Genomic DNA, 14,701 nt, shown 5'->3' with positions numbered 1-14,701 from the left:
AAAAAAAAGCTCTATTGTAGGTACTAGTAATAAAATTGGAGTGTGAATATGAATATGTCCGTTTGTTCGATTATAATAACATTTATAACAATAACTGAAGAAAATAAATAGTATGCTAATGAGGAAACGTGAACATCTTAACGACTACATTCTTGGTACTACCAATGAATGAGTGGTGATGAGAGGTGCGTGTGGAGTAATGCGAACTTGCATCCCAATCACTGTCGATCTAGTGAGCAAAGTCGAATCTAATAATAAAATTGAATTACGAATTGTTAAACAGTGGTGAAGCGGTGATGGGGTGCGAGCAGAAGAGCTCACACATTTTGAAAAACCCTGGCTACATTTGGGATTATTTTTATTCGCTAGATAAACGCATCGCAGTGCATGCGTAACCAGCGCATTACCTTCCTCAAACCGGTTTCAAAATAACTATTTTTCGATATGAGAGTGCAAGCGCACGTAGCTCTTATCAGCGATGAATATCTGTTTAACATCATGTCAGTGTTTCGTCACTGCATTCCCTCTCGTTCCCTCCCATTGAAAACTTGCAACAGTCGAACGCGATGGCAGAATGCTTTCCGTGTGCAAACGACGTGACGTGAACGCCAGCTTATAGAATGCAGACTCTACTGATGTTTTTATTTAAATCACCATTATAAAAAGATGACCACACTGCTTCTCGTGAAAAATTGAAAAAGTGAAAAAATAGTGTATTAACTCATAAATTTAGAATTGTTAAATTCCGGTCGATAGTTAAAAATTACTAAGTTTTTTCTCCTTCATAAACAATTTGCCAAAGTGGAGCTGGCCGGTTTGCAGATTATGCAGTCGATATGACATGATAATAATATGTAATTAATGTGCATTAGAAGAAATTGCAATCTACGCGATTACAAGGTTAAGCTGTTCCACTCATAGTAGCATACTTTTTACTTATGTAGATATATATCGCGCACTATCAAATTATACGAGGTGGGTCAATAAGTCCTTAGAAAAGCCGACAGGTGGCGCGAATTGTACTGTAAGCGGTTTGTTTTCATGCAGCGGCACTACCGATTCTGTATGCTGCGAAGTTTCAATTAGATCGGTCGGGTTGTTGTGTGTTTCTCGTACATTTAAAAAAAAAATTTGCTTGTGGAAAATGGAGAAAATTGAGTTTAGAGCTGTTATTAAACATTTCAATATAAAAGGGTTAACAGCAAAGGAAATAAAAAATGAGTTGGATTTAGTTCACGGCATATCTGCTCCTTCACTTGCAACTATTTATAACTGGTTAAATGAATTTAAACGTGGTCGTACATCAACAAAGGATGAACCACGCTCAGGACGTCCTGTAGAGGTGACTACACCAGAAATGATCAATAAAATCCACGATATGGTGTTAAGTGACCGAAGATTAAAGTTGAGTGAGATAATTGAGGTTACAGGGATCTCAAAAGGTAGCGTCATTTCTATTTTACATGACAAATTGGGCATGAAAAATATTTCTGCAAGATAGGTGCCGCGTTTGCTCACAGTCGACAATAAACGCAATAGGGTGGTGGCCTCTAAAGCCCTGTTGTCGCTCATGCAACGCAATCCGGATGAATTTTTTCGTCGCTTTGTGACTGTAGATGAAACATGGATACACCACTATACTCCCGAGACGAAAGAACAGTCAAAGCAGTGAATTGCGAAGGCAAACCATGTCCAAAGAAGGCGAAAACCGTAAAATCAGCTGGTAAGGTTATGGCTACTGTATTTTGGGATGCACGTGAAATTATTTTCGTTGACTATTTGGAAAAAGGAAAAACAATAACAGGGGATTATTATGCATCTTTATTGGACCAGCTAAAAAACAAAATTGAAAAAAAACGGCCCCATTTAAACAGGAAAAAAATCCTCTTTCATCAGGACAATGCCCGTGTTCACACATGTTTACGATCAATGGCTAAAATTGAAGAATTGAAGTTCGAATTGGTCGACCACCCACCGTATTCGCCAGATTTAGCCCCCCAGTGACTTTTTCCTTTTCCCAAACTTAAAAAAATGGCTAAGTGGACAACGTTTTTTTTCAAATGAAGAAGTCATCGATCGGACAAATGCTTATTTTGAGGACCTTCCGAAAACTTATTTTTCTGACGGTTTAAAAAAAATTGAGAAACATCTAACCAAGTGTATTGAGCTCCAAGGAGATTATGTTGAGAAATAAAAAAAAAATACAAAAATAAAAAGTGTTTTAATGCTTTTTTCTAAGGAATTATTGACCCACCCTCGTACCTAGGTATGCTGTATTCCCGTTGTTTTTACCATCTTATGGTCTCGCCTCCAGGATCGATTGCCTTAGCTGTAATTATTAATTGTAAAGCATGGAAACCCTACCCAAATACTGAAAATGTTTATTTTCATGGCAGACCCGAGAGCCACCATGGCGTGAGATTTGACAGGTTCGAGATAAGAGACAAGATAATTAATGGTTTTGTCGTCTGACGTTCGACAGACCACGGCACCGCCATGACCTTGATTTGACGGCAACAAATGAATGGAAACGATTGTATGCCGCGTCGCGCCTCTGATTAATCGTATTCATCATGACATTTTTCGTGCGATATCTACCAAGTTTAGTAGGACGTCTGGATCTGCTCATACAAATTCCATTACTTTGTAAACTAAACAGATGAATACAATAATGATTGTGAATAAAAGTTAAGTCTACCTACATTTCAATACGTTTTCATACAGCAAAACAGGATACGGTTTCTGTACAGAAATAAATACCACTAAATAAGACCCTCTGACACCTCCCCTCCCAACCCCCTTTGTATGCGCACCTTGTGTATACATAATTAATAATTATTAGTGTACATAAACACTTGAATTGTATTAAATTATAGTTATGTTAATATCGCTTTTTCTGATAAATAAATATGTGGCTATTATGTATGTAGGTAGTATACGCTTCTGAGATATGGTTATATTGTATAATGTTATATTATAATCGTATGGCGGCAGTAAAGAGAAAATCAAAATCACACAACTATAAACCGGTATGGCATCAATCCACGGATTAACTTCCGGTCTGGCCTGATGTATGGTTGAAACTGTTGCGGAGAAGGCATGCATGTAACATGACATGCCGATGTCTTCCTTGATCTGAATCTCACCACACACTGAGGTGGAATTCAGACCATGTGATATATTTACGTGGAAGTGGGGATAGGTTAGGTTAGGTGAAGTTATGTTAGGTTTTCATTCTTGAATTCATAAATTTTGCCAAAATCGTTAGGTTAAGTTAGGTTACACAATTAGGCGGGAGACCACGCCAAATAGCCAGTCACTTCGCCAGACATCCTCCTGCTCGCTCTAAGTCTCCTGCAACCAATCAAGGCAAGAGAAAGACTGAGGCAAGACGCATTTGAAACGTGATGCTGGAGGCCGATACTGGGAGTCTTGTGGATGTCCAACGGACCTAATGATTCCATAATCAACGGAGTTCAGATTCGTGACAGACCCTTTTGGGTTTTCTTTCGCCGAACTCTACATTTTTTGGTCAAAATCTGGAGAAAAACTCGTATTATTTGGTCAAATCAAAAATCGGAGGAGGCATTGGAGCCAAATCAAGAATGCCGCGGGTTTTCGTCTGCGTGCCGTTGAATTACGGGCCAAAAAAACAGGCTGCCGGACGCCAAATCATCCGAGTCACGATCGTCAGTCATAAGATCCCGACGAAGAAGAATATAACCATCCACACGTTCAATAAGAGAGCCAGTGTTTTCATTCGCCGAGCGCATCATTAGGTGGGTGCTTATTTATACGAATGTCGTAAAGGGTCATTGTCGTTACAACCCCCGAACAGACAGTCATCAAAAAGTCGTTAGGGCGAGATTTGCAGCAATAGTAAATAAATAATTAGCGAGACGATAGCGGCCGACAGACAATGTAAGCGTCGTCGGGAACTGAGACAACACGAAATGTCAAGCGTCAAGACTGCCCACTAGTCGAGGAATGACCCGTAATACGTCGCCGACGCAAATGGACAAACGATGCAATTAGGAAATCGTTATGTTTCAAATGATCATTGTTGTCGGTGTAACAAATATAAACTAAACGTACTTTTTATCATTACTTTCGCGTTTCATTTCAGAGTGAATTTTGAAATTCGACCAAATATAATTTTCGATCAAACGCATAACGACGCGTTGCCTATTTGAGAAGCGTGCCATGGCTGAGAGTTGAGATTAGTTTACGCAATAATTCTTCAGATAAGTAAATAGTGCCGTCAGATTGCATTTAATAATGACATCAGATGAATCAAAAAATAATTATGAGATAAAAAGAACTTTTTATTTACAACGTTTTTTAAATTTTCTGTTGAATCATATAAACTTGACTTGACTAGCTTAAACGATCAAAAAAATTTGTACTGATAGAAATAATACTGAAATGTCAAAATGATACTCATATTGATTTCCATAGTAACGCACGTATATATTAATAATTTAGTTGCTAGGACCATCCGCTTAGCAACCAATAACGGTGTCGAAATAACTTTTCATAGAAAACAGAATTAACTGAAAATGAATTCAATTCTACTTAAAGATGGCTAAAAGTATTAAAAACATGCATTGGCATCGTGTTCTGATGTATTCTAAAAGTTTCAAATGTCTAGCTAGTCGGGAAGTTAGTTAAAAAATGATTTCAAGATTTGTACCGGACAAAGAACCACCGGACAAATAAGAATACGAGCTAAGAAAAACGTTGTAAGTACTACGAAGGGAATTTGAATTCTAATTGATTTAAGTTATGTAGGTACTATTCCATTTTAATCAATCTTTCCTGTCCGGGTCTCGTCTCGCCTTTCGGTATCTTCAGGCACAAAACAGTAAGTCTGTCATTTTGGTGCCATGGTTTATTTGTTTATTTTCATTTAGTATGTAGGTAAATTTAGTGACGTTACCTTCTTCCGTTGTCGATGAGTAAAGACAAGTCAATGCGCTAACTGGAAGTATCAATACATATTAAGTATCTAATGTACCTATTGAAAAAAACAATATGTGTACCTGCCAGACCCAGGATTCGAACCTTGTATATGAGTCAGAGTATGGACCAGGGAACTCATTTATTTTTCTTTTCTGTGGTATAGACCTGATAGGTTGAGCAGTGGCTGACATCCATTTCTCGTAAAAAGCAAAATCTATTAATACAAACCTCCACGCCGTGGAGGCCCTATAATCTTATTAGGATCGGACAAGGTCAAAAAAAATGTACCTATATATTACGGGTTTTTCACAAACACTTTGAATCTAGGTACATACTTTCTATTTTAATGGATCAATGCTGTGTAAGTGTGCAGTGTACCTAAAGATGCGAAAAGGCGAAGCGTAAGCGAATAGTATAAAACTTATATCAATTAGAATAGAATACGACATTTCGTTTGACATTGGTAGGTAGGTAGGTGAAAAAATGTCTTGGGACCCGTCGAATTTTTAAATTTCACCAAAGTTACTAGGTACCTACTTAAATAAAAGCTACTGCAGCCGAGTCGAGCCGCGAACATGATTCATTCGCGTGTTGAATAATTGAATCGTTCAACAGACATGACTTCCCAGAACTTGGTGGAGAGGACACGTACCTACCGGTGCACCATCACGTGATGAGGGGGTAGCGACCCCAGCGTTCAGACATGAGATAGGTACACAATAGCACCAACATACCTACCATCATAATAATATGTCATAAATAATAATATAATCGAACCCATCGGCAGTATGTTCCATGACATACAATATTTCTTCAATACTACCGATTTAAGAATTCGTCATAACAAGAAATCAGAAATATCAGAATCAAGAAATATCAGTCCGAGTTGTGGCTCTATTCTCTTACGACTGACAGACTAATGTTTACTTCCCAAAACGAATAGAAATTGACCAAGAAGTAAGTTATGTGTAGTATCAAAACTGGAAACTTATGAGCCCGATGCATAAAATGTCACAAATTCTATTCATCGGTTGATCAAATGTCATAAAAAATGGACGTAACTGCATAGTATCATCAAAGTGACAGCATAGGTTGGGATTCATGGTTTGTCGCGACAACTGAGAACCTTCTTGATTTCTTACACTTCTCAGAACATATACGAAGTCTAAAAAGACGTAGGTACATAACATAATGAATTTCGGTCCGTTAAAGCTGTCATAAAACACGCAATATTACGGTTAAGGTTAAGATGGTTTTGCGCAGTGGCGGCTCGTACATATTATATCTGGGGGTGCTGCGGTTGATTAAAAATAAAAATTAATGTTTATTTGGATTTTATTTTACTATTAACATCAAAATTCTTAAAATTAAACATTATATGTATTTCATTACAAAATTGATTCTTCTGTCTTTATTTCCTTGAAAAGGGTCTATCACCTTTTCGTTGCTCTCGATAGCTGTCGCGTCGCGCTCAGAACCGCTGCACCAGCACGCAACACGAAATACTGCCAGAGTGGCAGTACCAGACCAAGCTCCTAGCTGCAAGCCCCGCACCCCTCCTTCGCCTACTCGAGCATATTCCATCGAAAATGGTACTGCACAAAATCACGCGATGCGTCACTTTCTGATATTAGTATCGCGGTGTATGATGATTATTGGATGTATCGGTGCGCGAGCGAGCTTAATACACGCTTAAATAATATTGATATTTTCATATTATAATATACTTACATAAATTTATGTATATCATAATATTACATTTTTCTCAATTTGCTTGGGGTGCTGCAGTTCCGCAGTGCATATGGACGAGCCGCCGCAAAACTTTTGCGTAAAGATCGTGGTAAATATCTAGGTATCTATAACCCCAAAGTTCAGCTCCTTTTTTCATTATGATGTTATGCAACTGGAAGCATTCTTAGGCCACATTGAAAAATGTTACCTACGTTTATTTTATGAGGTACCTATTTAGTTAATTGTAAGGGAAGTTGTAATAAACAAGATGACAGTCTTAAACACACTGGTGAAATATTGTAATAAATTGGGATAAATAATAATACACAAAGAAATCATTAGTACTCTTTTCATAATATTATAATAATATTAGTTAATATTATGTCTCAGCCATCTTACCTACGTACATTCTACAATGAAGCGAGCAAGTCGAAGAAAGCTCCAGCAGTGTTGCCAGTTGAATAATAAAAAATATTTACTGGGAATACTTTATCCGGTAATCGATTAAATTTATATTAACTATTCATTTATACTTTATACTTGATTGAACCGTGCCGACACTTTTAGACTTCTGGGCAATTTTTAAACATTTTTCATGTCAAAGAAGTAATTTTTCCACTGTAAATTAGGTACCTACTTACATACGTATTTCTTTGGGTTTTCATGTCATGTTGAGAATGTCTTGAATTTATAGTTTATCATGAAAAATAATTAAATCTTCATGTACAATAAGTAAATTTTAACAACAGGGGATCCGATCACCTTTAAAGATACTATTCAGACGCTCAGAACTGTTTGGTTCTGCGAGCAAAACGAATACGACTCGATGTATCAAAAAGCCAGACTGGCTTTGGACTCGTATATTGCATGCATTGATGACGTTTTCATTTTATAATCGTATTATTTTTGGATAATTCTTCATTAATTTCGAGCTGTTGTTTTTTTATAATAAATATTCAGCTGATGAAAGTCGAATTATTTTACAATAGGATTAATTATTTCGAAATAACGGCGACTAACTATCCGGGCACTGTTATAATGTATAATACCTATTTAATTATTAAAATAACATTATAATGAGAGGCTAATGCAATAATATTATTATTATTTAGCATATAAATCGAAACTGCGAGCACAATAAATTAATATTGCATTTGCATAAATGTGCACTTCAGTTATTTTATTAAAATAATTACGATTTTGAAAATACGCGTTTAATGGGCGCATACAATTTAATTTTAATCATTATTAAGTAAATCAAAATCATATATTAAACGTGTTAGGTATTAAAAACCGCATTCGAAACAATGAATGATAAATATAATAATATGCATTATCGTGTTATAGATTATTAATGAGTTCCGCATAGGAATGACGCATCGCGGTCCATCGGTTGAATAATCCATTTATTATGTAGTGTTGATTTAAATTTTGGAATAAATTACATTATGAAATTATATTATAAAAATGAAATACCTAACCAAAGATTTTTGCGACTAAAAAATCAAAAATTCAGTACTATATTGGCAAAAATATCAGTACGATGACCCAGTATTAAACAGTAACAAATCAAAAAACGTAGTTTTGAGCAGTGTTGCCATCTTTTAAAAGTGGAATTATAGTACAGAGCCAACAAAATTATAGTATTTGGGTAAAAATACAGTACGCGTTGTCATCTGTTGAAAATGTATAGGTTTTTTGTTTCTCCGAGACCCCTTTTTATTTAGGTTGTCTTATCTTGCCACCAAAAATGCTTACCGAAGAATTCAAGAAAATTTATTTTAAGCCAAAGTCAAGGGATTTTTTTACGTTTTTCGAGCCATTTTTTTCCAAGTTCTCCAAATCTTCTTATATTGCGAAATTATAGTACTTTGTACCAATTTATCGAACGGAAATATCAAAATTTTAGTAAGTAGTATATTTTTTCCGATATTCAAAATTATAGTATTTTGGGCGTACAATGCCTGTTTTATATCGTACATAGTACGCGGACCAAAATTATAGTACAAATACTATAATTATAGTCCGGTTGGCAACACTGGTTTTGAGATAATTATGTTTTAATATTTTGAATATTTTACAATACACAAGATTTGACAAGTTTTAAAAAGATACATGTCAGAATTTATCTATTCTAAATTGAAACGTATGATCAAACGCCAGTTTTAAATGTAAACAATTCGAAATGGATCTGTACAAAACTGGTTTTCTTTGAAAATTTTTAAAATTTCCAAGGGTTTTTTGGCTCTCAATGTATCTAAATTATTTTTTTCGAATTGTTTCTGTACACAACCGACAAGAGCTCATTTTTACGAGTATTTTGATAGATACCTATATGGCGAAATGTCGAATTTTTGACTTGTTACCGTTCAATACTGGGTCATCGAGGAGGTCTATCGAAATTTCAGTAGAGATGGCAACGCTGTAAAAACGTGGGCGAACTCGATGCGAATGCAACGCGACGCGAGTTCAACTTGGGAGTGGCCTACGTGCCGATAAAACCCGGCGAGCGATGCGAAGCGGCGAGGACTTTGGCGACGCGATCAGTTGGTTTGAGATTTTTGCGCGAAGCGGACGCGGCTGTGTATACGTTTATGCATTCATCATGGCGGATGTAGAAAATTTAATCAGTTCAATACAAGAACGTCCTGCACTGTGGGACAAAAGAAACAAAAAATATCATAATCGTCCGTTATCTCACCGTGAATGGAAGACAGTTGCGGGAATATTTGGTACTACAAGTAAGTGCACAATTACTTTTATTATTTAATGTACATTTCGTCGTATAGGATGTTGTTCAAAATATAATTAATAATTGAAGCATTATATTTCCTGTCTATAAATATAAAATTATTAAACATGGATAAATGCTTTGCCTACTGATTCACTGAATGCTGGTTGTCCAAATTCGAAACAAAAAAAATGCCAATGCTGTTACTAACAAATTATTTACTTATTCATATATTCGTATACTTTACGCTTTATAACTGCACTGATACGCCTCGTCGACTGTTACCTCGCATTAAATTAGATCGAACGATATTCACTTATATTAATATATGTAGCAATAAACAAATAGGAATAAAATATATTGCTGAGTGCAAAGTTATAAGGTGACAACTCTAAATTTATCAAAAAAAATCTTCAAAAACGGTGTCGAAGGTGAAAATATATTTTTTAAATTATTAATTGTAAGAGTACATTATTTCTCAGAAGGAATATCGGAAAACCATCTTGACGATGAGAACTTCCCATATATCTAATATATAAAAAATAATATTTGTTTGTGGGTTTGTTTGTTTGTTTGTTCGTTTTGAATGCACTGCCATACCGTTCATCCGATTGCGATAAAACTTTGTCAACTTATTGCTTGCACTTTCGCGAAGAGTATAGGCTATACTAATATATAAAAATGAATGTCTGTCTGTCTGTCTGTCTGTGTGTCTGTCCCGTATGCGTTCCTATACCATTCATCCGATTGCGATGAAATTTTGGTAAGTGGTTGTATGCATACCCATGAAGGTTTCTGAATTAGAAAAATCATCTTCTTCTTCTTCATTCTATTTTCTTTTATTCGTATGGTTCCTATACCATTCATCCGATTGCGATGAAATTTTGGTAAGTGGTTGTATGCACACCCATGAAGGTTTCTAAATTAGAAAAATCATTATTTTCTTCTTCTTCTTCATTCTATCTTCTTTTATTCGTATTGTTCCTATACCATTCATTCGATTGCGATGAAACTTTCATCGGTTGTTGTGGTAACACCCGTAAAGGTTTCTGAATTAGTACAACCATCTTCTTCTTTTTCTTCATTCTATCTTCTTTTATTCGTATGGTTCCTATATCATTCATCCGATTGCTATGAAACCTTCATAAGTTGTTGTGGTAACACCCGTAAAGGTTTCTGAATAAGTACAACCATCTTCTTCTTCTTCTTCCTCTTCTTCATTATATCTTCTTTTATTCGTATGGTCCCTATATCATTCATCCGATTCCGATCGTCAGTGGTTGTGCCAACACCCGCGAAGGTTTCTGAATTTGTACAAGCATCTTCTTCTTCTTCTTTATTATATATGTATTCTTTTATTCGTATGGTTCCTATATCATTCATCCGATTGCGATGAAACCTTCATCAGTTTTTGTGGTAACACCCGTAAAGGTTTCTGAATTAGTACAACCATCTTCTTCTTCTTCTTCTTCATCATTATTTCTTCTTTTATTCGTATGGTCCCTATATCATTCATCCGATTGCGATGAAACTTTCGTCAGTGGTTGTGCCAACACCCGCAAAGGTTTATGAATTTGTACAAACATTTTCTTCGTCTTCTTCATTATATCTTCTTTTATTCGTATAGTTCCTATACCATTCATCCGATTTCGATGAAACCTTCGTCAGTTGTTGTGATAACACCCGCAAAGGTTTCTTAATTAGTACGACCATCTTCTTCTATTCTATATTCTTCTATTTGTATGAGTTCCTATTCCATTCATCCGATTGCGATGAAACCTTCATCAGTTTTTGTGGTAACACCCGTAAAGGTTTCTGAATTAGTACAACCATCTTCTTCTTCTTCATTATTTCTTCTTTTATTCGTATGGTCCCTATATCATTCATCCGATTGCGATGAAACTTTCGTCAGTGGTTGTGCCAACACCCGCAAAGGTTAATGAATTTGTACAAACATTTTCTTCGTCTTCTTCATTATATCTTCTTTTATTCGTATGGTTCCTATACCATTCATCCGATTGCGATGAAACCTTCGTCAGTTGTTGTGATAACACCAGCAAAGGTTTCTGAATTAGTACGACCATCTTCTTCTTCTATTCTATATTCTTCTATTTGTATGAGTTCCTATTCCATTCATCCGATTGCGATGAAACCTTTATCAGTTTTTGTGGTAACACCCGTAAAGGTTTCTGAATTAGTACAACCATCTTCTTCTTCTTCTTCTTCATTATTTCTTCTTTTATTCGTATGGTCCCTATATCATTCATCCGATTGCGATGAAACTTTCATCAGTAATTGTGCCAACACCCGCGAAGGTTTCTGAATTAGTACAACCATCTTCTTCTTATATTCTATCTTCTTCTATTCGTATGCGTTCCTATACCATTCATCTGATTGCAATGAAATTTTGATCAAGTGTTGTGCTCACGCCCGCAAAGGTTAATGAATTGATAAAACTATTTTCTTCATCTTTTTCTTCAATTCTATCTTCTTCTATTCGTGTGCGTTCTTATACTATTCATCCGATTGCGATGACATTTTGACCAGTTGTTGTGCGCACGCCCGCAAAGGTTTTTGAATTAGTACAACCATCTTCTTCTTCTTCTATTCGTATGCGTTCCTATACCATTCATCCGATTGCAATGGAATTTTGATCAAGTATTGTGCTCACGCCCGCCAAGGTTTCTGAATTGAGGCAACCATTTCTTTTTCATCTATTCTATCTTCTTCTATTCGTATGCGTTCTTATACCATTCATCTGATTGCGATGAAATTTTTGTAATGTAAGTTGTTGTGCGCACACCTGCAAAGGTTTCTAAATTAGTATTATATAAAATACAAAGTTCGTTTAATCCAATTTTGGTTTGTTAGTGCATATTAATAACATAAATAACGTTTGCGTATTTTGGATTCGATTTTAATTTAGTGTTCTTTTGTTTGACCTTTACTCCTATTAGAATTATTTTCATATTGATATATTGTATTACACAGATATTTTAATATTAAAAAAATAATTACCTCTTATTTTTTAAATATCTAAGATAAATATAACCACGAAGCGACCCTGTGCGAAGCCGGGTACTTCAGCTAGTACCTAATAAAAACTGCTCAAGCACATTATCAAGAGCAAGACTACAAAAATAAACAACTTGTCTCTGCTTAAGACGATACATCAGTGAAACGGTAAATAATTTTCAACTATAGGCGCGACGAAATTTTGGACTCGCTGGCAGTCTGAGAGCGAACGTCGAGGTGTCAATACGTCAATTTGTTTCGTGATGGCGACGGGGATATTAATTCTTAAATCGTGTAAAGATGACTAAAAACGTTGCCCATTTACTTGTCAGCATGGCAATGAATATATTATTATTGTTACTAATAGAGCAATAAACAGAACATTAAATGGACGCATGTTGGATTTATATGACAAATTATATTTCTTTCAGTACGAGTAGTTCCGGTACTGTATCACTGTGGCGAAATAAATACCTAGAAAAATGAAAACGTTAATTAATTTCTTGTATTTTTGTTTCAGGTAACGTCGTTAAGAAAAAGTGGAAAAACTTAAGGGACACGTTTGCTAAGGAATACAAAAAAATTCCCAAGACTGGATCGGAAGCTGATGCCGAAAATCAGCCAGAATATAACGGCACTTGGCCATATTTTGAGTCCATGTCATTTTTAAAAGTCGTTATAAAACACAGAAAATCTGATATTCATGATCCATTTTCACCTGTTATTACAAAAGTGGAAAGCAAAATCGAATCGAACGTGACCATGACACACGGTGTTTTTATCGAAGACGCACAAAACGACAGTGAGACGTCGTCACCTTCCATGTCACGCCCGACAGCTGCACCAGTCAAGCAAGCGTCTTCACAAAGTCGGAAAAGAAAGGGAGATGCGCTGGGAGCTTTCCTCGAAATTGAGCGAGGGAAACTGCATAAAGAACAGCTGAACGACGACGATGAAGACTTCCATTGGTTCAAATCAATATTGCCATATATGCAACAGTTACCACCATTAAACAAGTTACGTTTCAGGACACAGATGCAAGAGTTATTATTGACGGAGATATCAAAAATAAATACACCGCAAGCATCTCATTCCCAAGATGGTTATTTTAGCAGTGATTATGAACAGATATAGTATTAAGATACATAGATATTAACGGCCCACATGCTCAGCGTACGTCAAAATGGAGATTGCTCGTAATAACCAAGTTCGACTGTATAAAGTCCTTTTAACATGCTTCAACACAATGTGAAAAAATAACACGCCCGCACCAAAGAATTATAATAATTATTACGGAATGGCATCACCCGGGTATATCTATAATTATAATAATGTATGAGAATGATAGCACTTTCGTTGTGCCATACCTGTCAAAAATGTCGCGTGTCGAAAGCACATACAAAACAGTACAGTATCGCACCGGATGGTGGTGGGGTGAGTCTCGCGACATTGCGTGCATAACGGAATAACCAACTATCAGCCACATTCGGGTCGTATAGTATTATTTTCTTCAGTGGGTACCTGTGGAAGTGTTTGATAATACGAAAACTTATAATAGTGGATGTGGAGAGTATGAAAACTTTTCCGATTGTAGTTTGTGAACAAACTTACACTATCGTCTCTTCTAACATTATTTGTTGTTTGAACGTTTTAACAAAGGGGTAATATGTCAATTATTGGGCGTGGTTGTGAAGCTATTCGACGCGTGCTTTCCCTCCACCACCAGACACGTATCTTCAAAGTGCTGATTGTCCCAGGCATGGCCCCCACAAAGGGTGGGCTTATAGGGCTCTAGCCTGGGGGTCCGGGCTTAGGGGGGGCCCGGCGTGCGGTTCGACCAGTTAATTGAGATAAACAGACACCACAAAGTTGCTCTAATGATAAGAAAAATTCGCCTGCGGCGCTATTTTACTAAAGGATATTAACAATTAAGATGGCTGTGCGATGCAATTTGATGAGGTATAGGCAGAGCGTTGGAGCGGAGCACTGGGATTTTACCCGGAGCCGGAGCACCGAAAATTTGTAGCGCTCTGTACTTCTGTACTTATGTTGTAATACAAGGTTTAAAAACTAATAAACAAAATACTACAAAGTATGTTAACAATATTTTTTTCTGCGCTAACGGTTCCCAAAACATTTCTCTCATTTTGAACAGTCCTCAGGCGTACCCTGGGGTAGTCAACCTTTTATACCTACCGCCCACTTTTATATCTCTGTTAGTAGTAAAATTTTCTAACCGGTTCCACAGTAATGGTGATTTAA

At 36.3% G+C, this 14,701-nt stretch overlaps 3 protein-coding genes across 4 annotated transcripts in view; 1 reads left to right on the top strand and 2 right to left on the bottom strand.

Annotated features, from left to right (window-relative positions):
* LOC147069814 (uncharacterized) overlaps positions 1 to 14,701 on the bottom strand; it is a 570,178-nt gene that overhangs the window by 7,059 nt on the left and 548,418 nt on the right. The gene's annotated exons all lie outside the window — the stretch shown is intronic.
* Smr (nuclear receptor corepressor smrter) overlaps positions 1 to 14,701 on the bottom strand; it is a 436,555-nt gene that overhangs the window by 345,761 nt on the left and 76,093 nt on the right. The gene's annotated exons all lie outside the window — the stretch shown is intronic.
* LOC147069833 (uncharacterized) lies at positions 9,239 to 14,538 on the top strand. Its single transcript, XM_085950257.1, has 2 exons — positions 9,239 to 9,434; positions 12,960 to 14,538. The coding sequence occupies exons 1-2, from the start codon at positions 9,299 to 9,301 to the stop codon at positions 13,571 to 13,573; spliced, it is 750 nt and encodes a 249-aa protein (XP_085806383.1). The 5' UTR covers positions 9,239 to 9,298; the 3' UTR covers positions 13,574 to 14,538.

This window comes from Rhyacophila brunnea, unplaced genomic scaffold, assembly GCF_057557595.1.
Source record: "Rhyacophila brunnea isolate RB1 unplaced genomic scaffold, BYU_Rbru_1.0 scaffold_23, whole genome shotgun sequence".
Classification (NCBI taxonomy): domain Eukaryota; kingdom Metazoa; phylum Arthropoda; class Insecta; order Trichoptera; family Rhyacophilidae; genus Rhyacophila; species Rhyacophila brunnea.
Note: the sequence above shows the minus strand (reverse complement) of the source record. Positions and strands in the feature narration are given on the sequence as shown.

Coding starts and splice junctions, on each gene's coding strand:
- LOC147069833 (XM_085950257.1), top strand. CDS start 9,299: ATGGCGGATGTAGAAAATTTAATCAGTTCAATACAAGAACGTCCTGCA. Junction 9,435..12,959: donor GGGAATATTTGGTACTACAA/GTAAGTGCACAA, acceptor TTTTTGTTTCAG/GTAACGTCGTTAAGAAAAAG.